The sequence below is a fragment of the Phalacrocorax carbo genome, chromosome 2 (assembly GCF_963921805.1).
Source record: "Phalacrocorax carbo chromosome 2, bPhaCar2.1, whole genome shotgun sequence".
Taxonomy (NCBI): domain Eukaryota; kingdom Metazoa; phylum Chordata; class Aves; order Suliformes; family Phalacrocoracidae; genus Phalacrocorax; species Phalacrocorax carbo.
The window spans coordinates 46,567,778-46,592,627 of record NC_087514.1 but is presented as its reverse complement, the minus strand read 5'-3'; the positions used below and the strand labels follow the sequence as shown (position 1 = coordinate 46,592,627).

The 24,850-nt window shown below is 38.7% G+C and overlaps 1 protein-coding gene across 4 annotated transcripts in view; it reads right to left on the bottom strand.

Moving 5' to 3' along the window:
• PRKDC (protein kinase, DNA-activated, catalytic subunit) overlaps nt 1–24,850 on the bottom strand; it is an 86,113-nt gene that overhangs the window by 9,703 nt on the left and 51,560 nt on the right. For all 4 annotated transcript variants that reach the window (XM_064442747.1, XM_064442745.1, XM_064442746.1 and 1 more), the window contains 17 exons: nt 23,581–23,693; nt 21,479–21,610; nt 20,110–20,289; nt 16,566–16,774; nt 15,974–16,112; nt 15,189–15,377; nt 14,452–14,676; nt 13,712–13,820; nt 12,904–13,015; nt 11,153–11,342; nt 9,836–10,010; nt 9,558–9,748; nt 7,662–7,842; nt 6,973–7,133; nt 5,227–5,438; nt 4,011–4,098; nt 3,183–3,326 (listed from right to left, as the gene is read on the bottom strand). In XM_064442747.1, the coding sequence (XP_064298817.1) occupies nt 3,183–3,326; nt 4,011–4,098; nt 5,227–5,438; nt 6,973–7,133; nt 7,662–7,842; nt 9,558–9,748; nt 9,836–10,010; nt 11,153–11,342; nt 12,904–13,015; nt 13,712–13,820; nt 14,452–14,676; nt 15,189–15,377; nt 15,974–16,112; nt 16,566–16,774; nt 20,110–20,289; nt 21,479–21,610; nt 23,581–23,693 (2,750 nt within the window). The remainder of the gene's footprint in view (nt 1–3,182; nt 3,327–4,010; nt 4,099–5,226; nt 5,439–6,972; nt 7,134–7,661; nt 7,843–9,557; nt 9,749–9,835; nt 10,011–11,152; nt 11,343–12,903; nt 13,016–13,711; nt 13,821–14,451; nt 14,677–15,188; nt 15,378–15,973; nt 16,113–16,565; nt 16,775–20,109; nt 20,290–21,478; nt 21,611–23,580; nt 23,694–24,850) is intronic.

The window sequence follows — 24,850 nt, the reverse complement described above, 5'->3', positions numbered from 1 at the left end:
CAAATACAAATTCCCTCATGAAGCTAAATACAGGATTATTATCAGAACATTTAATTGATGTCCCACTCTTTAGATGTCATCACACTTTCAAATTGCTGCAACAAAACCCCCAAAACCCCAAAGCCCCTCAACTGTTCTATTTATAAATGGCAAAAAATAATACAGATGGATAAGCTACGTTAACTCTTTTTCTCCCCCCTTAGAACTTGAATGCTATGTACTTTATGGAAGGTCTGGGATTTTTGTTTGGTTTTGAGGTTTTTGTTTTGTTCCTTTTTTTTCTTAAACTAGCAGCAACCATACTGCACAGCAAGCAAATAGCTAATTTTATATATACCTTTTTTGCTAACTAAAAGATAGTACATGTACATGTAATGCATATCATGTATCTTTATGTATTAAAAGAATTTTTTGCATGTTAGAAAATGCCAGTTTCAGTGTTTTATTTACCATCATATCCATTATTCATGATTTGCCTTGAGATAATTCAGACGTAAAATTTATATAACCATATTTTAAAAGTATTTTAAATATCTGATAAAGGAGAACTGCAAAGACATTTCATACTGATCCGTTTAATAAGCAAAGTAAGTATTATCTGCAAGTTGATAACTGAGTTGACTTATTTTGTTCATAATTCAAGGTTCTAGGGAAAAAATAGATGTTCCCTCTTGGACCTCACTGGTATTAACAGCTTGGAGAGATATGTAAGCTCACTTGTTTTTTCAATGCCTTATCATTTTTCTCCCAAGCTAAGGAGGACACAGCTACTTCACTGAAGTAAATGAAAATACAGAAAATATCCTTCTGAAGAAGAGACTGCTACAGGCAACATCTTTATCACTTTAAATCTATTTCCAGATGATCATCTGATTGCTTTCTCTGCTCTGTTCTTGGACTTCCTTTAAAATTCAAGGCAGCAAATATTTAATATTTATCAATATAAAATATTAATAGCAAATATTTAATAGCCTTCCTTAAGACTGTATTTTAATTAACACAATCCATCAACAGTGTTTAATTTATGCATTATTGGAATTTCATGTTAAAAATAAAAGCAAGATTTTTATTAAGTTACAATTGAAACTGTACATAAATGATAGACATGAAGATTACAGCCCTGAAGTTCTCCACGTATTAAAGCAATTTTATATGTCAGTCAAGAGATACAACTCTTTTTTTTTTTTTTTTTTCCAGCAAGGACACTAGAAACTACACAGTTATCCTCACAGCCCACTTTGTTTCTCCATTAATACTGCATCACGAAGGCAAAAAACTTCAGAGTCTATGTACCATCACCCTGACCCTTTTCTCCTGCAGCCGCAGCGTGTGAAAGGAATACTGCTCTCCCTCGTCCCTTCAGCAGAGGGGAACAACCCTGCTATCCCTCTTCCAGCACCTCCCTCACTCTTCTCTCCCTACTCTGTTAATTCAATAACAAAAATCCATCAGCATTACCTGCAGCATTGTCTAATACCACACATTTCAGCTTTTTAAAGAGCCATGGATTTTTTTGTTTAAGTGGGCCCAGCAACCAAACGCAGACTGCCTTTGCCCTCCTGCTAGGTCCCTTGCTGCGCCTGTACCCTGCATGGCTCAGCCTACAGCTGCCCCTCTCCCTCCACCCCAACCCTGGCAGCGGCACATCCTGCAAATTTGTATTCCCATACTTTTTTAAGTTTAAAGTCATCATCATCAGAGACACAAGTTATCTTGCAGCAACATATTCAAAAGGCTAGTATGCTCCTGAACTTCTAATTGCTCTTCTCTGCTGCTCTATCACCTCACCTCCTCCCGACCCCACCTTACTCAACCACACCTTACTCCCATCCTCCACCTTCCCTGCTCATGGGGAAGGAATCTCCCTAGAGATACTTGGATAAGGTTATCTAGTGCTAATGTGACATAAGAATGGCCGTACGGCAGAGACCTGGATCCACCTAGCCCACAGTACAAGCACACAGCTGGGCTTCTGTAGGAGTATCACTCTCCTGGCCTCCAGCAATTTGCCAATTTGCCGCTCAGGGTTTTCTGGACCCACAAGTGTGCATTTGTATGTAAAAGCACTCAAAGCATTTTTCCCCTCCCCATGCTATTGTCTACTTGCTATTTGAACCGATGAAAGCATCCATAATACCCTGCAGGAGGAGTTCAGCACTTAAGTGCGTGTTGAATGAGGAAACACTTCTCACTGTTTGTTTTGAACCTGCCTTTTCCACATAATATTTACTCCATACTTGGCACTCCTGATGTTGAGAGCCTTATTGTATCTGTCCTCGTTGTGTCTTTTCCAACTGGAGGAATGGTAAAGTTGTTCCTTGTACAGAGGTTACTCTGCACCTCAAATTATTCTTGCCACTCTGAACCTCCTCTGGTTTCATTATATCGATATTGAGAACTGCAGATGAGGATTACAGTGTTCAAGATGTAAGAGTCAGAGAAGGCTGCTAAGTCAACATCTAAATCCATGTTTTGTTCTCTATTCTTAATAATGACTAACAGCTGCTTTTCTTTCTTGACTGCCCTTGAGTATTCACAGCTGATGTTTTCACAGAACTATCACAAATCAAGATTTTGTTCCTCAATTGCAATAGTCAGCTCAAACCCAAAGACCTTTTATGTGGAAAGTAGGGGTTTTGTTTTGGGTTTGTGTTTTTTTTTTTTTTTCCTACATGCATCGCTTCATTTTTCTACACTGACTTTCACTATTTCAGATCTCAGTCAGTTCTGTAAAGTCCTTTCTGTAATTCTTCTTAGTTGTACCTCTTCTGAATAACTTACCATAAATAATTTAGTATCAGCAGCAAATTTGAGTAGCATAATACAGCAAAACACTCTGAAGTGCTCATACATCCTTGGCAGCAGGGAAAAAAACAAGGCCAGATTCCTGTGCAGGTTCACGGATGGTCAGAGGCGCCCAGGCCCTCAGAACCTGGCACTGTGCAGGACACGGGAGGCCGAAACCGAGTAAGAGGGAACATTTAGTCCTGCAGGGCAGTCAGAAGTGGAGGTTGAACTATAATAAGCCCATAGCTTCTAGCAAAGAAATCCCAGTCCTGTACTCCTGACTTGATCTCTTGTCTCATCAAGTCCTCCAGCACCTGTAAAAGCTGTGATCTGTTTCTCTTTTGACTTCCTGGTGCCTTTTAGAAAAACCAACACTACACAGTCATCACACATACCTGAATAAACCTTTTCCTCAGCAATCCAAGGCCAGGAGCCTCTAAATTTCCCAAATTCTTGTACATCCCTTCATACATTTCCTTGAGCTTATTTTTATTCCTCTGAGCTTTTACCAACTCGTTTCTGACATCCTCAACCCAATCCTGCAAACAGAAGGAAACAGAAGAGCACTGAGAAAAAGTTTACTGACCCTTGCTCTTTGGTAATCTGTTCAGATTGCATCTGGGTTACTGTACTTACTAATAGTCAATTAATGTGTCTTTTGACAACCAAAAGGGCAATAAAAAAAGCTATGGAAATATTTCCCTTTCATTCTCTCGATAAAATATTTCTACTCAATAATATAATTATGCTTACTACCATAGTGTCTAGCGCAAACTAAGAAAGCCTCTACGGCGCCAGGAGTGGTATTTAACACAAGACAAGAATCCTTTGGGCAATAGGCTCAGAATGTGGACAAGGAAGCCCAACAGAGAACAGGAAAAGGGCATAAGAATACAAGTAGTAAGAAATTGTAGAGATGGCCACAAATGATAATTCTGTAACAGTTTCAGAACAATTAAGGAAGACTGACTATGAGGCAGGGCAGAGACCCTGAAGGAGAAAGCTGAAAAGGGCTAGCTAGCACAAGGAGGGAGGCCATCAGCAGCAAAAGCTGCTGACAGCACCCTGACATCATCACCAGTTGATTCTGGGTTGAACCGCTTCCTGCGGCTGTGGTGTCAACCGAACTGTGTCAGGCTCCACCCAGCACTCTTCTTCCTAAACAGTGGGTGAGGAATGAAGGGAAAGGAGGGGGCTGGGAGGGGATAAAAAAGATACACTACCTTAAAAAGCATTATGGGATTAGAGAGCTGTTCCAGGGAGCGAACAAAATCTTCAACCACTCCTCCTCTGTCCAACTTATGCTTGATCCTTTATAAGAAAAAAAGAAGTGCATCACAACACAACAGGAACTACCATCACCACCTAGCCTGCAGATAAGCAATGCTCCAGATTGTCTGCTATATTAAAGAATCTGGCAAAATAACCTGGGGGTAGCTAGGAGGACTCCCTCAGAATTGTGGACTGCATGACTGTCCTTGCTGTGCAGCTCCCAATTTTTTAAGTGTCCCACTATGAAAATAGGAGCTTGGTGCAGGAGTGGAAAGCATACTTGCAAGAGAAACGGGCATTAACCAGACTTCACATCTTATCACAACAGTTATTCAAGAGACAGTTTTTGAAGTGCAAGACTTTATCGTCTTATTTTAAGTGAAAAAAAAAACCAAAACAAACAGCAAATGTATCAGAGGTTTGAAAAAAGCAAAAGGACACCTAAAATTGTATTAGTGGTTCTACAGCACTGTGTGATAAAAGTTGACTTTTGCCTGGGGATTAACTCAGATTTTACTGCATGGCAAAATGGGCAAGGGAGGGCTTGTAGAGGAAGGCGCATGCTGCACACTGAATAAACTGAGAAGACAACAAAGAGCTGTCATTCCCCAAAAGATAACATGCATCCACTTCACTGGCCCTCTCTGAAGTCTGGTAGGAGTATCTATTCTATACAAATATCTCTGCTCTTGCCTGGTATTAAAGTGACTCTAAATGTCCAAGCTAGCTTCATCTTCATCTTTGATGGGTACTGACTCTCACTGCTGTGAAGTCTGCTACAGTAAAAGGCTAACTGTGCACCTGATTTCCCTTCAGCCTCAGCAGAGCAGGAAAAGGAGAAACTTTCACTACCACAGAATTATCTGTAGAAAGGGCTTGCCTCTCTGTGGTCTTGTTTTTCTTTGAAAAAATTCTAGCTTCCCACAGCCTGGGGACTATATGTACTCAACACTTCAGAAAGTATTCAGGCCACCAACCTGAGTATGTCTAATACTAAGAGAGCTCATGTATTGGTTTCCCTTTGCCTTTAAATGAGAACACAGGTTGCATGGGACTACTCTCTAATGCTTCTCATGTCCCCTAAAGAAAACAGTTTCATTAGGAAAAAAAAACATCTCCACTCCTGAATAAAAACATACAAAAGAGCTACTCTGATTGCAAATTCACCTTTCTACAAATGCCTTATTCGTACAACCAGTTGCAGTATCTTTGAAACAGTAACTTTCACTGCTGATCATGAAAGGGTAGATGATTGCCTGGGGATAGGTATTTGCGATCTCTTCAACAGTATGTTGCACGGCTACTGCTTCATCCTTGTCAAGTAGTGCCATCATCTGGCTAATCCAACCAATGAACTGCCAACAGGGAACCGAAGGAAGCTGCAAAAACACAGACACTGCTTTCAGCTTTGGTCCTCCTTGAAAATACCAAACAGAGCAAATACAAACAAAACTGCTCTGTGGCCCAGCCTAACAGACAGAAACACATGAAAAAGAAACAGATAATGCCAACTAGGTTACACAAAACATTCCCCAATAAAGCCAATTTCATTATTTTTATTATTACTACTACTACCACCACCACTACTATCTACTGCTGCTTAATAGGTTTTTCTTTTCAAAGATTTGGAGTGTGCTGATCAAGAGGAAACTATACTCAAATTCTACCTGGACGCAATATAATAACTTTTGATCACCATATACAAATAACTCAAAAATTTGAAGGGACAGTTCAAACACCATTGGGTTGAAGTCTTTATTTGGGTAAGAAAAGCCAGGATGGAGAACACTGGAACTTGTACCACAGTTTTGTTCTTCCTTCAACTTTAAAGACTTGCTAGTAGATATTAATTTCAGTAGTGCATCCCCTGCCAATATACTTCACGCTTACCTCACTCCAAAAGCTGTATTACTTTTGAAAGGAGTGCTACAATATATTTTCCTTTGATAGCAAGAGACCAGACTCCGACTCCTTTCTTCCTGTCTCATCCCTTCCTACCTTTCTAACGGAGTTTGAGATCAGATTCCCAGTATTTATCTCACAGAAGGAGAGGATGAAGAAACGCCTGGTGAAGTTCTTTTCTGGGTGAGGTTTGTTAAGTGGGTGAGGTTTGTTAACTGGACCAGGTGTTAGGTTCTGTTTGAACCATCAGAGTTTCACTGTGGCCACACCTTGTGCACCTCACCTACTTTTGCTACATTCCCAGTTTCCTGGGGTAACTAAGCCATGTTTCTGTCTCTTTTGAGTTCTTCCTCTGACAGGGCCTGGCACTCTATGAGAACCAGCACAATGGGCTTGAAAGTGCAGGCAGGCCAAGGCAGGAACAGGTATGAGTCATGGAGGACCTCTCAGCTTATCTGTCCCATGACAGCAGGGAAGGCAGCGTGGCTCACAGTATCATGCTGTGGAACAGAATTGGGGGGACAGGTTGTGGAAGGGAGGAAGAAGCTGTAGTAAACTCTGAAGTGAAGCAGGACAGGGAGAGGTGGGAGAAGTGGAAAACGAGCATGGAAAAGCTGCTGGCATCCTGCATACAGGAAACTCAGCCTACAGAAACAAGATACAAGCCTCACCCTAATCCTATGTGCCTTTATGAGCCCACTTAGATCGTTCAGAAGGAAGAAAAACTGCAATATCGTTTCTCTCCAGCAGCTCTCAAACTAACATTTGGAACCAAATAATAATAAAAAAGTTAAACTTTAAAAGTTTTTCTTAAAGAAAAAAGTTTCTGTCCGTATGAATTAGACTCAGCAAGTTAGAGAAAAGGCAAGGAACAATGATGGGATAAAATGTATCTGATTTACCTGCAGCAAAACTTACCAGTCTAACCTCTCTGTCCATCCAACCTCCACCCCCACCTTTTAAATTTGATTTATAGTGACATTTGCTGCCAGGAAAATGGAAGCAACTAACCTCTCGTTTCACTAGACCCAGTGTCTCTGCTGGATATCTTTCAATTATTTGCAGCAGTCTAGGAAATCTCAGCCTGGCTTCTCTGGAGTTCAGTTTTAAAGCTTTTATCATTTTCTCCACCACAATAGCTGGGAATAGCTGCAGATCTTCAGTGTTAATTTCTGCCAAGAGACATTAAACAAGAATTATCAGAAACACCATCAGTTGTTCCATGTCTTTGATCATCTGGAACATTCATCTTTACAATTTGGTATTTCTTTTCCCCTCTGTATTTTGTATTTTTACTTTGTTCTCCTTCCCATCTGTTGAACTGCACACATCAGCAACACATATACTTGAGGACTGTAAGGATTAGCTTTATCAGGAAGCTGCATCGCTGCTGGTATCTTGCCTGCTTTAAACACAGCACTGCTGTGGTCTGGGAAGGAACATGGGAAGCATCTGCTGGACATGATATATATCTCACAAGTGAGAGGGAGACTATGAGTGATTCACTTAGTACCAATGCTAGCAGTAATAGTGGGGGGGTGGTGGTGGAAGGGAATATAAATAAATACTGTTGAACTGGAGGACAAACTGTTCCATTTAAATTCAAGCTGTCTTGCTCAGGGAGATCTCCTGGGTATCACAAAAGCTCATGCATCACAGATTAAGTCCACTTTGCACCCTTAGGAGAAATCCTGACTAACCAAGCAAGCCTTCTTCTTCCTTATGCAGATGCTGGTCACAGAATCTGACCAAAGTCATATACGCATCAGTAACTCCCATGACATCTACATGTTCCATGGAGTGGGACTGCACCTCCTCTTCAGACTTCCTCACGGCACTGCTGAAACACTGAAAGGCCTTCTTGTTCAGACCTGCCAATACCTGAAATTCAACGATAAGAGAAAAGACGACACGTTAGCAAGTAGTATTCAACAATTCTTTTTGAAACTGGAGCTTGGCTGCAAGTATTGGGTAGGTAAAACTTTAACTGTCTTAGATGTTTCGAGCAGCTGATACAAAGGAAAAAAATTGGGATGTTATTTCTAGCAGTAATTTCAAGAATTTTAATTTCCACAATTTTAAATGAAGAAGCAAAACCACCACCCTTCTAACTTAAATTAGCCTCTGGAAATGTTATGTGGAATTTTTATAAATGCAAAACAGTTAATGTTACTAGAGTTTCCACAAACAATTAACAGAAAACACAATTAAAAATTGCTATTTTTTCCTATTAAGACAAATCTGTAGCATCTGCGTAACAGCTATACTTAGAATTTGTGTTAAAAAAAGCATGAATCAAACTATTTCAAATCTGATATATTTTTCCTTATTACAAACATAGTCATATTGACCATATATTTCTAATGCAGCTCATGCAATGAAGGGTTTGAGAAGATCATTTACAACTGGATGTTTATAAATCAAGTACGTATATGCTTATATTGCTAACAAGCTTACCAACCTCAGATGTTGTAGCTATTGCAGTTATTACACAAAACACAAAACTGCTGCAGAACAAGTTGGAACATCTGAAAAATGCCGTAACTGAAATGAAATAGTTTGAATGTCATGTAGGTAGAGGAAAACTACCAGGGTCAGAGCACTGATTAAATAAGGCTAAACTCCTTGATCTTGTGGAAATATCTGGTATTCCAAGCTGACTCATCTGATGCAGAACAGCTTTTATGCTCATCTTTTCCTTAAGAAGAATGATCTTAATAATTAAGCTAATAAATGAAGCTTAAGCTTTTGCTCAAGTTTCTACACACCTGAAAATTTAAAATCTTTTTTGCAGGAATCTCTTTTTTATCCGCTTTTCTTTAACAACCAGAAAAACACAAATTAAGAACATCTTTTTGCTGTTTATACTGAAATGATTCATATCTAAGGGTCTTCATGGTGACTTTAGGAATTAATAGAAAGAAGTCAGCAATGGTAATTCAAATTCTTACTCAATCAGTTTGACAGACAAGAGGTCAGTGCCACAGCATCTGGGACAACTGACAACATACGATTTCAGATGCAGCACAGTCTGTCACTGTATTCTTCAAATACGCACCTCACCAAAGATGACCTGTATACACTCTGTCTTAAAAACCCCTTTCCTCTCTATCACTAAAATTAGTTACATAAAATAAGCGTATCAGTATAATTATCAGTATTATAAAATGAAATAAGGTAGTCTGACAGCGTGAAGAAACTCAGAAATGCCCAGCTGAAATAAAGGCATTCTTTGAGGATCATGTTCCCAAGCCTTGTCTTGCCACCGTGCATGCAGGTGCTATGACTATGTCTTTCCCCTCCACACAAAATGCAGAGAAACACAAGAACGCTCTCCCAGTTAAAAAGGGTATAGTGGTGCAGAACTCCAGGAGAGCTAAAACAGGACAAAACAGCAACCACAGCAGGTTGTTTTGTTTGGTTGGTTGTTTTTTTTTGTTCTTACCCTAGGTGCAGTCCTGGACAAATCACTGCTAATAGCAGATAGGTTTCACATTCTCTGTATGTATCTATACCCATCACTAGCCATTGAAGTCAATACTGAAATATTGAATTAGAATACTGAAATACCTAAAAGCTTCTCCCCTCTCATTTACCTTTTCAGGACTCTCAAGACTTTCTCCTGATAGTACTGCTATTTTCCCAGCTTTTTCTTCCTCCATTTGCTCAAGACATCTTGGATCCTGACTAAAAGCGTTGGCCATGATGTGGTATGTAGTACCCAGAAGAAGAGACTGGTTTCGGAAGGTCGTTATGTTCTTGCTAAGATAGTCAGATTTGGTATCTTCTGTTGGAATTCAAAAACAAAGTTGGTAATTTGACAACAAAGCAGCTTTGTATAATAAACAATGTGAAGCAAAGAGAAGGCTGTTACCAAGCAGGGAGATGGTTTTTAACACTGAAAGTATGCGTTCAGGACAACTCTGGTTCTGGCTGCAACTGTGCGTAAAGCGGCAATAGGCATAATTCCATCTCACCAGCCAGTCTTCCCTTGTTTTGGCTTCTTTGCGTAGGTCTTTCAGAAGCTTCTTTGCAAGTGAGAAGCTGTTCTGTATTCAGATTAAGACAGAATGTTCAGACAATACATCTGAAGAGGAAATAAAACCTTTCTGCAACTAAATTAAGGGACAAGAGGATTTAGGTAACATAAGTAAAGCTATAATAAGATGAAGAGAGGTGCACTGTTTGTCAGGCCTTATATTCAAAAACAGATTTGTGCTAATGGAAAAATTTGAAAAGAAAAAGAGAAGAACAGAGGTTTGACAAACTGAGGAAATCAAAATAATTCTACCTGTATGACTAAACAGCATTAACTGTTCTGCAGTACAAACACATACGAGACATATAAATTGGTTTATAAATACCATTAAGCAAGTCTCTTATGTTTGCATTTTGATGAAAAGTTTTATATAAGTAATACTAAAGGAAACCTTACTTTTCTTTTACTCCTTTAAGAGTGCATAGTCTGCACAACACTAATGTCATATTCAGTTATTACAGCGCTTAAAATAAACACTGTCACTGCAGATTTCTGCAGCATCTCAGATGATGAGGGAGACCTCGACTTAAGTGTTATTTGCATTGTCTCAAGCTTGATTCACCAAAGGCCCATCATTAAAAAGGTTATATTTCAGTCATTTTAGCAGTCAGATCCCAAACAAAATTTCTAAGTCACTTAGCTTTAGTTCTTTATAGAAGTTTTAACCTAACAGCATTAATGAAAACCGCAAAAAAAAAAACCCCAACATAAAATGTTTCATCATTGCTGACTGAAATAAATTATATTGATTCAATCTGAATTTGATTTGTTTTCTTGTAAAGACAAGATTATTTGTAAATGAGAAAGGATTATGCTTGTTTGCAAGAATCCCTTCCATTAAAGGCTGCAGCATTTCAGATACTTTATCTGCCCTTTAGAGTGTCAGAAACCATCTGTGGATCAAAGGGGCCTTCAGGCACATTGCCAGTAATGACAAATTATCATCAAGTTTTTCATTAACACTTATCCATTTGTTTTCTGTCTCTGTGGAACTGACTTTCTTGACCTTTCAAAATGTCCTGGACAGCAAGGTTAAAGACAGACAAGGTCTAACCTGGCAAAAAGGTGCTCAAGACCACCTATGAGGCTTTTCCAGTTGTAGTTTCTACATATTTTCTCACAAAACAGGAAGCTATCAGGCAGTACAGTCACCTGTTTCCTGGCACTTTCCATCATCTTCATTTTCATGTTAAATTTGCAGCTTTTAATCATTGAGTAAATGTCTTCACCCTGTTGATCCACTTCCATTTGGTCACCAGCATCATATTCTTCATCCACCTCCATACTATCATTGGCCTGATCACAGAGAAGTTTCTCCTGCAGTTTATCAAGAAAGAAACACCTGCACAATGACAACAGGAGTACAAATCACTCCGGTATGCATGCAATGGAATGAACATTCAGAAGTGTTGATCTGCCCGACAGTAAACAAAGCTAATAAAAAATGGCAAGCTCTAGCAGTCATCTTCAGCAAGGGCTAAACGTAGTCCTCAGAGCCTGGAAAGTCACAACCAGGGATAGGTTGACCCTGAGAGCCTTCTAGGATCTTGAATCAATGAGATTTAAGTATTAGAAAATGTCTGTATGAGTAGGATTTTTTGTTAGTTTGTAGCTATGATTTTAAAGGAACAACCTCGAAATTCACCAAGACATAACTTGCATTCCAACTAGACAGAAATGTGAACACAAAAGGAGTCTTGTTTGTAAGTGCCAGGCTGTATTTTACGTCAGCTTGCAACTCAAACATATATGAAACCAACACATATAAATGTTGAAATTTGTGTTGCAGAAAAGAACAGCGACCATACTCAACATTTGACAGGGAATTGCCATTAATCAATCCTAAATCTAAATCCTTTTCATTCTACAACTAGCCCTATCTAATTTAATACCCTCTCTCATTAAGTAGCCTGGTAGTCAATGCAGGGGTAAGCACTGCTGTCTGGAGTAGGGCTTGGCGCTGAATAAAGGCACTTCCTTTGTCACTAATTTAAGATGAGATAAAGGTTTTTTAAAAGCACATAAAAATGTTCAAGATACTGACAGCCCTTCACGTCATAAATGTTTTGAGACTTTGTAGAGGACTAAGCCGTACCATGTATTCTGCCTCATATTAATTGCAGTAAGGTCTTCTGTAGCTAAGCTTTCTTGACACCCAGAGATAATAAAATAAATTACAGACCACAGTGGGTATCACTGGAGCTGCTGAAGTTGCCCTCCCCCAGGAAAGAAGAAAGAATCTAGATTTGCACGGGAAGAATGGACTGGGATGGAGACAGATTACATGGGGATGACAGAAAACTTTCAAAATCAAAAAAGCATTCCTGAAGGAGTCTCCAGAGACCCTTTGTTCTGCTGTGCAACTGTTGCTAGAAAGAAGTCTCTAATTACAGCACTGGTCATTAATTTTACAACAAAAATATGAAGCACTGATAGTGACAGGGCTGGGCTTATTTTGTATACTCCCTAACTTTGGAACCGCCTACAAATTAGGTAAGTATTTTTATTCATAATGGACTGGCCTTTTGGGTGTTGTTTCGTTGAGCTAAATGCAGCTGATCTACTCAATTACAATCAGATACATTTAAGGGCTGCTGAAGTGGGCTAAATTGTACAGTGCATGCAGTCACTGATGCAAGAAAATGGCTAAACTAACAGTTATGTTTCTGTATCAAAATGCATTTTATTCCCTGTCCATTACTCAACCTCCTTTTGCTTCTCACTACAAGTTAGTCACACAAAAACCAGTTCTACTGATAAAGCTATTACAATAGTTTAAAAAAAAAAAAAGTCATACACTGGATATACAACCCCCCATATGAAAACAAGCAGCATTAAAAAAAGCACCTCTCAGAACTCAACAGGCAGACACAACTAAAGCTAACCCAAGAATGTGATTTTACCGATTTGTAATGATATCATCCCAGATGTTCATAGGATCCATTTTAGCATCTGGATATCTGCTTGTCCAAATTCTGAGAAGTCTCTTAAGGGAAATTTGTGAAGCTAAGTTACCTAGAAATCAATTAAGAATACTTAAAATGCATCTAAATCCAAACAGCGTGAAAAAGGCCTAAACCAAACATAGTCTAACATTCAAACCACAAAACTGCAATAGAACAACCCACTTGCATTTCTGGGGTTGCATTAAATACACTACTTGGTGATCATATTGGTTTTGTTTATTGCTGAAGCACAGGAGATTCAATAATGACATCCGTGGCAACTGCCACTGGGATTCAGCACTGGGTAAGTACCTTTCCATACAGGAATATGCTGGAACACAGTGGAACTGTTAATTAAATTCAGTTTATGCACATAAATTTGTATTTCATGCCTGCCTCAGTAGCTATGAATTATATACCGCATCCACCTTTTATCTCTGCTAACCACTATTTGCTACCAAAAGTGTCCCCAACTAAAATCTTAGCTTAAAACTATTACTTACACTTTTAAAAGAGATACTTAACTCTTATCACAGCAGCTAGGCTAATAAAACTTTGCAAGAGAACACAGAATTATCTTCCAAGCCTATCTTGCACAACTGCAATAGTTCTTACTGTCAAGAAGACAGCAAGAAGTGATTCCAGACCTATGCTCCTTGAAACAGGAATTCAGTCCTCTAAGCGTGGAAACAGAAATTCAAAGTTCAGAAAACCATGATTATTTAACACAGTGAAAGGAAAATCACTTAATGAAAAACGTCTTTACTTCTTTTGGTCATAAAATTGATGAAATCCTGTATTTCTGTCAAAGCTTGTACAGACTGCAGTTTGGTCATTCGACTTTGATATAATAAAGTATCAATGCTGGCATAGCTCTGAAAAGAAAGAGAGAGAACGGAAGATTTCATATACAGAATTTACAACATGGTTCTATTCAGTGCTCTACAACCTATTTATCTGATGCTGCTATATATTATGCTCTACAACTCAACCTTTTCCAAGAAATTTAATAACCCATAATCCAAGAGCAACTCTGCTTTGGACAAGTATAGAGGCATATTCTAGCTGCAATTGCTATTCTAGGTTTTAGGACAGTCCTACAGTCAATCAAAACTTGGTAACAGATGGTGCTTGTAAACTCTAAAAGTAATACCCTCTTTCAAGTTTGTTCTGAGGATAGGAGGCTTCTGTCAAGATGAATGGAATAAAACTGCTATTAATCTGCACAAACAATTATTCTGAAAAATTTATTTCAGATGAAATCAGCAAAATAAAGCAAATTAAAATGGGAGGATGCACTCCACTGGCTGGCTCAGCTCATCATTGCAAGCAGTGAATTCAAAGGGAGTTTTGTCATATGATTGGAAAGCACCTAGATTTCATTGTATTTGGGCAAGTGTTTCTCTCGAGAGTATAATCTAGCAGCAGTAACAGCAACAACAGTTTCATAGTTCCAGGAGTTTATACAGAAAAAAAAATCATATCAGAGATAGCAGAGACTGTTACCTGCATGAAGATCTGCATGCCGTTGCTAATATAATATTTGGCTCTGTCAAAATCATCTTGCAGGATGTAAAGGAGACTAAGTTCTTCGCTGTAATGCATTTCTATAATGGCTTTCTTCTGTTCTGTCTTCATTGCCTCATCAATAAAAGTTAGCAAAGTCTGGTCATTTTCCCCACTGAGCAGTAACTTCAACTTACTGCGTATTATGTATGGCAGATATGTCTCCTACAAGGGGAAAATATAGTCTTTATTTCTAGTAATGGAATATTAGGTGATCAATTTTTTGTTATCAGTGGCAGATCAAGTAAGCATAAAAATATTTTGAATTGTTTTCTTAAATGTCTTCCCTTTAGACAAATGCCGATTTGCTAACAAATCACAGCAGCCTTTTCTGGTAGGCTCAAGAAGTTGTTAGCAAGTTCTACCAGCTTCAAAGACAGTGGTTTGGTAACTCTTAAAACATGAAACAAATAAGTGATAAAAGCAACAAAAACACTGAAAGATGATGATGATGATAAAAGTTGGTCTTAGATGATTGGCCACAGACTCAAAATTAAACATCATAAAAACAGCAGAAGTAATTGCTTCAATTATTTTAGGTAATCAGACTCTCTGCTAATTTCCATAATAAAAGTAATCCAAATAATGCAACTGATTTCCACTCAAAATCACATTACTGTAGGACAATCTTACAGAGATAAAAACAGTACAGTATCAACAAAGTGATTTCTAAAGACCTGAAAATATGGATCATTCCATGTTTTGCTTAGGTCTGGAGGTTTTCCACTATCGATATTAATGGTAGCACAATACTCCAGAGACTTCCACTCTGTGAGGTGGTCATAGCATTCCAGAGATGCAAGTTCCCAGAAGTCCTTCTCCACTTCCGTTGGCTCTCCATCTTGCCAGGCTTCTTTGGAAAGTGCCTACAGAATGAATTTGAGGGGGAGGAAGGTTCTTAGCTGGAATCGGACACTAGTTTCAATTCTAAGTCACCAGGAACTTCACAAGAATTCATTGCCTCATAAAAATACCTATCCATTTACCAGAATGAGAATGTGACTACAACATTAAGTGCAGAAAATTCAAGCTTGCCAGTGTTTATAAAGAAATGCTTTACAGTAGCCACCTTTAGTAAACTTGCATTTTTAAAAAAGCTAAGACTTTAATAGAAGGTTAAAGAGATTCTTCTTCATTTCTACCCACTATAACTCAGATATTCTTTGCCAGGAAGCACATGCAATTTGCTGTCTTGGGGTGGTAGTGCACCCATGGTGTTTTACTTGTCTGCCTGGGTGATCGCAGGTGTGAAGCTTTGTAACAAACAGTAAAAAGTATCACACTTCCTGCTCTGTTGTGACTGCTCATCTGTTCCTATGTCTTTATAGACTGAACCATCAGTCAAATGAAACACAAGGACATTTTAAATAATATGCTGCTTCTCAAATTGTTTAATTTTGGCTTATTAGTTTTAAGTCATGAGAGATTTTTGAAACAACAAAAAAAATCTTTGTCATTTTACCTCATCATAATATTTAGCTGCTTCAGCATAATCACTCCTTGCTTCTGCCAACAACGCTTTCTGTGTAATTTCCTTAGTCCCAATCTTACCACTGAAAATGCCACGAAGGACATCATAATCCCCAAGAGATCGGTAGAGCCTAGTAAAATTGAAAAAGGAAATCTTTTAGTTAGTTGAACAGAGGTATATTAATGCAAACATAAGCTATTTAAAAATAAATAAAATTCAATAAGCAGTAATACTACTGGTTTGTGATAGTAAAAAAATGTTCTGATATTTCTTATATAAGACCATAAGTATATATTTAACTAGGTAAACTTCATCTTGTAGGGTAATACCTGAACCATGGAAACTGCTGCAGCTGAAAAGCTATGAACATTATGTTTTTCAGCAGTCTGATAGCATCATCAGGGTCACAGCTGTTAAGACTAACTGCTCTACCTGAAAGACAGTCATTAACTGACAAGAAATTAAAAGATTATCTAATTCTAGAAGAGGGAAAGACTAAAAAAGAAATCCCATAAGCCATAAAGGCCGAATTCTTCAGCTGGCAAACCTAAATAGAAGAATATTATTTCAAACAAGAATTTACTTAGCAAGTTCAATCCATCTGATCACATCTGCGGGAAGCTCTGTCCTCCCACACACCCGCTTGGATGGGGGCTCCTCCGCAGTGGACAAAGCCATCAGGGCGTGCTCCAGAAGAAGGATGCCCACTGGCTGCTGTAGACTTGCGAGGCAGCTCGTGGTTACATTAGCTGAATCCAGTTCTAGTAGCTCTCTGTGCTGGTAACTCATTTCCTTTAAAACAAAACGAAACACCAGGTGTCTGCTTTGTCTAAAACTACACTGATAGTTACCTTTTACAGATCACCTATTTGGTATGCCTTTTCTTACAGTGCAAGCTTTGGAAATAAGCTGATAAATCTCCACAAGTTCCTAGCTCTGGGAAAACTAGAATCTTTTCATTCTGTGCTGTTACTCTTCAGACAGAAAAGAGTAAAGAATAACCTCCCTACTTCATCTGTGTCCAGGGCACAGGACAACACTCTCAACAGAAACACACGGGAAGTGGGGGAAAGAGATATGGACACATTCACAGCCTCAATCTGTCCTTCTGTTTTTTGGCAGCGTGGTGCCTGCTACGCAACAGCTGCATTTCACTTAACCTACTGAGCGGTGGATTCCTGCCACACGCCAAAGGCACGATTAACCATGACGCCTCCTCTGAGCTGGAGGCTTTCTACCCACACATTTCATCCAGTTTTAGCATAGTGCAACTTCCCATTAGACTCATTTAATACTGTACTTATCTAGTCCTGCCTGATTTAAAGACAAGACAATATTTATAGCAGATCTTTATCCTATTTAACATCAGTTCAACTATAGAATAACCTCTTTTTCAGGGATAAACGGTCTTGTTTATCTGAAGGGTTTTTTTTTTAATACTTAAATCATTATCCCAAATATAGGTAAACATATATAAGAAAGGAGCAGGCAAGTTTATTAAAGCCAGTGTATTTTTTTTCTTCCTACTTAAGAACCTAAGCAAAAATTGCAGTAATATCTTAACCAAATAGGAAGAAGAAAATCTACCACAGCACCAAGTTTAATTAATGTTTGATTCTTGCAACATAGTATGTTCAAGAATATTAATTGGAAAAAAAAACCCAAACAACTATTTGGAAACTATAACAGGAGACTGTAAGAACAACCAAGCTACACTTCTTTGATCAATGGCAACCATCACAAGAACTGCAGAACAGGCATCTGGCATAAGCAAACTCATTATACAATTTGTATAGTTGAGACACTCACACCAATAAATTTGTACTCAATAAAAAGAGAAAAAGAACAGCTTCTTGTAGCTTCCTGAGTTACAGACCAGGTGGCTCCCAATGAGGGGTTAGCATATGCTTCACCTGCTATTCAGGCAATTTCAACCGGCAGTTTCATCCAAAGTTGCACGTGTGCCCCAGACACTCTTATGTATGGACACACATTCCTTGACTGCCAGCTTTTAGTTGTTAGGTCAGGGATGCAGCGCCAACTGCACAATCTAAAAACTTCAGAATAGCTGTGCTAAGTCCAGTCCAAAAGCCCTGCCTCAGGAATGCCCGGGAAAAGTGCAAGAACTCTGCAAATATAAAAGTACATCCAAAGAACAAAAACCCTCCCAAACTCACAATTTACAGACATCATCCCACACCAAAGGAGATATCTTTCTATTTAGTCCATTCCGGTGACTATTTGATCACTTATCTTCTGAAAGCAAATGTTCCTTGTTCCATATGCAATGCCTTCTGTCTTTACTTGCATCACATGGCCAAAGATTAGGAGGAATGGCATCCAAGCTGGCCTGACAGCTAAAATATTTATAAGGTAATTATATGTTCTTCAGAGGCCAGGTATCTCTATGGAGTCTATGTAAACTTTTGTCATGGGGTTAACTTCTTTCTTAGTATTTCAGCTGGTTTTTAATCTGTCCTGGAAGCCAATCCCAGACCCTCATAGTGAATTTTAAGATTATACCTGTAGATGAAAACAGCTCTTTTTACCACCAAGCTACTCTCCTGATGGGACCTGAACCTGTAGAAGACTAAAAAAAAGCAACCAGAAGGAAATGGCAGTGAAGTAGGAAGCCTTTCTGAAACAAGCCAGTATTTATTATACCGTTGGTATACAGGAAATAGAAGCTGTATTTCCAAATGGCGAAGTCATTAGGACAGCCTTTGCTGAGCCAAGTGACAGCCTCAGACAGCACTGTGTGCTCTCACTCTCCCTCCTGATCAGTATGAACTCTGTCCCCTGTTGGGGAAGACACTTTCTCTCACCATTATGCAGGATGCTCAAATGCACAGGCTGAAGCTTGCCTTCGTGCTGCTGCTGTTTTGTTATTGAATGGGCATGGCAATGACGTGTTCTTATCACTCTTATAGTAAAAGTTTGTAGTTCTGACTAATTTTTACTTATCTATTTTTGATTTTTCTTTTTAGGTCTATTCAGGAGAAAAGTAGCCTAACAAAACAGTGTTATTAATAGGGTCTAACAGACAGCAAAATTCAACAGATTTAATAATATCAAGACAGAGAACCAACAAATGCAATGTCAAGAGGGAATATTAACAGATAGCTATTGTGAGATGCTGGCTTGAAAAATACCAAGACAGCCCAGAAAAATCCCCATAGCATTTGACCTTTTATGCAGCTGCACAGAAAAAAGTAAACAAGAAATTACATTTTTTCAGATGTGTAAATACAAGTACTAAGAAGCAAAGTTTGTCACTGTTCGAAAAGCTAGTCCAAAGTAGACATTTCTCCTGTATTACGAATGACATCTACTGTCACAGAATATTTGGATTTCCATAACAGAAAGAAACAGCCATTACCTGCCACTCAAAAAAAGGTTATTTTCAGAGCTACAAATCAGACACAACATCAAGATCAACACAGTTAACAAGCAGCATTGAATACAGTGACACTAAGTATGTAACAGGTGCTTGGACAAGTTTTTTTTATCTGCCTGAAAACTGAGGTAAAAAGATGAAGTTCACAATCTATTCCAGGTCAGTATATCCTCATAGCAGAAAAGCTTGTGTTTCCTTTCCAATGAAACAGCTGTGATGCACCCACTTACCCTTTGGTGGAAGTGAGTCCTTTTCTCATTAGTGAAAATCCCCAGACAACTACTTCAGGGGACTAATTTGAAAAAAATAAGAGAGGCTAACAACAAAGTCTGACAGCTACTGATATCCTCAAGACATCAAAGTACTCCTCAGTAAGCATTTCCCAGAAACAGGAAGATAAGCACAGACACCCACGTAACCCTTCCAATTGTTCTTGTAGCTTTCATTTCAAATCAAGTCTCTTCTTGTTACTGATGCAATTAAAACATTAAAAGGTGACTCAAGCTCTACAGATCAGAAATTGTAGATACCTTGAAAGATCAGTTCAGAGACATGAATTACCTTGTTCACCTTAACAAGAGTCACTTGAAATACCCATTTGGTTAACAATTCTCTTTTAATCTGTCTAAATTTCAGTAACAGTATTCAACCTTCACTAACGCTGGGTCTATCACACATTGAGCCAAAGGCATTATATTCAGTTACTTTCATGCTGTATAGCAGGATTTACCTGGATGCATGCAATGAACGGTGGGAAGTAAGACAGGCTCACACTCAGGAAATTATTGAAGTTGTTCAGCAGCTTCTGGATGATAGCTTTTTTCTCAGAAGAAGTTTTAGATTTTTCTACCTCGTGAAAAATTCCACCAAACAAACTGCTGAAAAGCTGCTTGGCAAATGTTGGATCTTTCTGTAAATTACAACAAAAGTAATAAGGCCACTGAATTTTGCTGTGACACAACAAACTAATAAATAAAATGAAGAGATATGGCCCACCCTGTACCTAATCCCTATGTGGACACTTTTTGGGAGTGGAATAATTACTCTGGCATGCATCACACCTACGCTGGGAATTACCGTACTACCCATTCAAATCCCATCTTAATCCTTCTACATAAAGAAACTCCAAGGTAATGCAGGTTTCAGGCCAGAGTGTTGGTGGAGAGGATGGAATTTACAATTACTATTTACACATATTCACAATTCCTGCTACAGGAACCAGACATCCAATATCGTTTTATGGACACCACTGCCAGTGAAGAGGGTTTCAGGAAAAAACAGAAGACATCAATGTGTGAGGAGACCTGGACCTAACGCTAAGGGAGCCAACAGAGAGAGACAGACTGTCTGTACAGAGACAGTTCCATCTGAGATTTAAAGGCATTTTTTCAACCCAGAAACACATTTGTACGTGTAACATAATCCTATGCACCCTGGTCTATCATGGGACTGGAGTTTGGTCTAATTCTTGATACAAGGCTATTCAGATAACTCATGGCTGTTCTACTTCCTCCCTTTACACAGAGATAAGGGACCATCAAAAGAAATTAAATACAAAGGTAATCAGGAACACTGTGACTTCCCAAACACCGTAAAATGGGATAGGTTCAGCCTACAGTTTGTACCGCACTCAGGTAGGAAAAGGAATATTGGATCAGCTTTACTGAGTAGTCCGAGTCCAGCCTTAGACACAGTAACTTCATTTGTACTTTTACAACTCCGCTATAGCCATATAAAAGAATAAAAATGGTTGGTTTGTTGCTGTACAGTAAGATGTCCTTTGCAATAATGTCTGTAAAGACCACCACCATCTGTTTCTCAAGCAGATGAGCCTAGATGCAGTGGACAACAGCTGACGTCTCAGGTCCTCAGTGTTGAACTCAACTGCTCAGGTGAAGCAAGCTAGAAGGCATCCTCTCTCATCACTGCACCAGCCCAGGGCTAGAAGAAACTCTCCCTCAAAACAGAATCTTTACATGCATGTCACAGTAGTTGACTACAAAACAGGAAATCAATTTTGAAAACAGTTGCCCAACTATACATTGTTTTCCCTACAAGAACAGAAAATTTCACAAATGACCTTTGAAAAGCAGACAGACCTGGGCAAGGCCCTGCAGAGGGGCAATGAGACTGCAGTATTCAATCTGGATGTCAGGAAGGTCTCCTACTCGGTAACTTCTGTACAAAGTGACCTGGGCATCATTCTTCATTTTCAGCTCAGATTTCATCTCCTGAAATGCATTGCGCATGTTAAAAAAAATAAATCATCATATTATTTACAGAGAGCTGTATCTAGATAAGACAAAGTAAGCAAGAGCATTTCTGAAGTGTTTTATAAACTTTTGCCATTCTTATTAAACAAATGCATTTTCTATAAAGCTTAATATGGTTAAACCCAAAATTACTGTAGTAACTTAAAACCCCAGTCTTGTTCATGGACTTAGTTCAGCCATAACTTTTAATATTAATGCCCTGTAGTTCCTGGTTCCATACAGGTAGTATTTAAATCACTTTTAAAGAGAATGATTATGACTGAGCTAGTGAGCTGCTATGGTTTAATAAGTTACTGCCTACCAGCTGAGCCACAGTAGTCCATTATACAATGGTTTTCAGCCTGGCCCAGGTGCAAAGTAAAATGAGGTTGCTAAAGCTAGTGTGTTCTATTTCACACAGTAGGATGGGGAGGAGAAGGAAGGATGAATCTGGTAGAACTGATTCCTAGTAAAATTTAAACCAAACTGTAATAAAACTGTTGTAAACTGCAGTTATTGGCAAGGCAGCTATTTTTTTGCTGAGGCTTAAAGGAATACATTTAAATCAAACAAGAGCTACTACCAGACATAGACAAAAGCCTATCTCTTCCTCTGTCTTTCTTCCTTTCCATGGCACTGATACACTATAAAGGAATGGGCAGTAAGTTTAGAGGCTGGGACTTTATTTTTAACTACTGCCATTACCAGTTAAATCAGCAGACAACAGGTGGATATATACATTGGTAGAGTGGAAAAGGGGAACAGAAGAAAGTCTGAAGATGTTCTTCTCATCTGTAAACCCTTTGTAATTTTGCTGTTTGAGCCCCTTTTTCTTCTACACAACTTCAAAGGGATGATTTAAAAAAAAAACAAACTTTCAAAAGAAATATGCTGGGAGAGATTAGGACTCTGCTAAAGTGACTTCCAAATACTTCCTTGCTCAGGACCTACTTTTTTCCTGTTTAGCCCTATCAGGTATGGTATTACTGCAAGCCACCGAGTTCCATGTGTATTTATGTGCAACAGATCTCTTGAAAAGTTTAAGGGGTCCTGACAGCATTCATAGTCTCATCTGGTCTTTTATTTGGAATATCACAGGGTTTTTTGTGTTTTGGACTGTCATACAGAATGCATTTACAGGTTCTCTCTTGCAGGGTGGGAGGAAATGGTAGCCTTAGCCTGCAGGTAAATATAAATTGGCTAAAATAGGTGTTTGTGTGGTTCTTCCAGACATAAGTTCTGTTTACACAGTTGTCTGCAGCTGCAAAGAATTATAAGTGTGTCTCAAACTGGCAGCTCTCAATCCTGGGTTCTTTTGCTCTTGGTCTAACTGCTATCATTTTTGGATGATAATGTATGTTATTTTTAGTAACATGAACCTCTGAAAAACTGTTGTAGAGCTTAAAAACCCTTAAACTTATTTTAAGTACATAACACAACCAGGAAACCCACATAGTATTAAGTTTCTGGCCTTGATAAACACTCATCAAATCATTATTACTGACACTCTTACAGGTAAAAAGTACAAAACAGTTCTGGTTAGTCCATCAGCTGTACCACATTTCTGAGTTCACCTTCAGACACCGGATAATGTTGTCCAGCTATTTCTGCAGATTACTGTAGCTTCAAGGCTCCTAGTTTCCAGGATGACAACTGTAAAGAGCTTCCCATAGCTGTTAGGGACTCCATCACATAAAATCGCTTCATGCACACTAAGTGGTAGACTGGAAGTGTTATTATCCAGCTCTTTTCTCACTCATGCTAAGTAACATCATTTAGCTTTAAGCACATAAATAGCATGATTTCCAAACAAAACCCTCTAAAGCCCTTAAAGTAGCAACCGGTATCTCACACCTACCCTTTCTTCACAAAGTTACTTCCAGAGACAAAGTACAAGACTGCAAATGGCAAAGGGACTTAAGGTTTTAAACTTATTTGGATTGACAAACCTTTTCTCTTTTCTGTTCAGCCACACCTTTTCTAGCATAAATCAGACTGAGTTTCTCTCTGTCCTTCAAGAAACGCCTCCGCAGTCTTAGAATTTCTGCTCGTTCTTCTATACCTAGGGAACAAACAATCATGTCCACAGCTTTCCCTTCTCAAGCAAACTTCAGGTTTAAGGCAAGAGCATCATATAACAACAAACATAATTTTTGTATTTACTAGCTTATCAGCTAGTCTCCTAATTTTCATATGCAACAACTCAACGCAAGGCATTCAACAAGATAGCACATTAAAACAAAGTTGTTCTTAGGAGAAGAGGTAATAAGCATTTATATAAAAACTTAAAGCACATAGATGAGGTACAAGGGTCAAACTATTGTCCTGGGAAAGGCACTAAAACTCATGAACAAATTTGCCTCATATAACAGATTTATTTTAAGCTCTCAAAGGCAAGTATGGCATTTGCACCATATTCCATAAAGTATTTATTTCCATTATTCCATAAAGTTTAGCTCCCTACCTAAAACAGGTGCTAAACATATTCAAAGATTGGGTAGTAATAATGTAGTACCATATTTTTTAGGTTACTATTACAGAACTGTCACTGGATCAGCTCCTGCTCAAGACAAGTCATGGAGAAAGGCCACTTTACGGACTGTTCAGTTCAGTCCATTTCCTAGGAAAGAAGAGTGAGCAAACAAAAACATACCACTATAACTGGTATTTTCCTAGTAGAAGACCAGGGACTGATGGGAAGGTAGACTGAGCTCTCTCTTTCTGTAGTTTAGCATGGGCCATTAAAAACTGCCCTGAAACACCTCTCAGATATTGAAAAGGTCAATCTTTACAGCTCTCTGCCTGAACTCCTACTCTCATCCTTCCAGTCAAAAATTAATGACAAGGTAGGCAAGGGTGAAATGGGGAGGAAATAGGGAGAAGGAGCCTAAGCCATTCCAGAACAGTGCCGATATTCTTCAGTTATCGACTGGGTGGATGGAGGAGCATTCTCAGAAAACAGCAGGTAGTTCTAATGCCAGACTGCAATCTGCTGCAGAATGTGTCAGCGCAGCTGAAATGGTTTGGAAAAAGGATGTTTAAAGAGATCTCTTCTTTAAAGAGATAAGCAGTTAAATTTAAAACAGAAGGGACAGAACTGTCTGACATTCATGCTACGATTGTCTTAGGGAGAGGTAGAAATGCAAAGATTACACCGGCTGGTTTCTTATCCAGTCATTTCTTTTCATCTAGTAACATATAGTTTTGCAATTCCTAGGA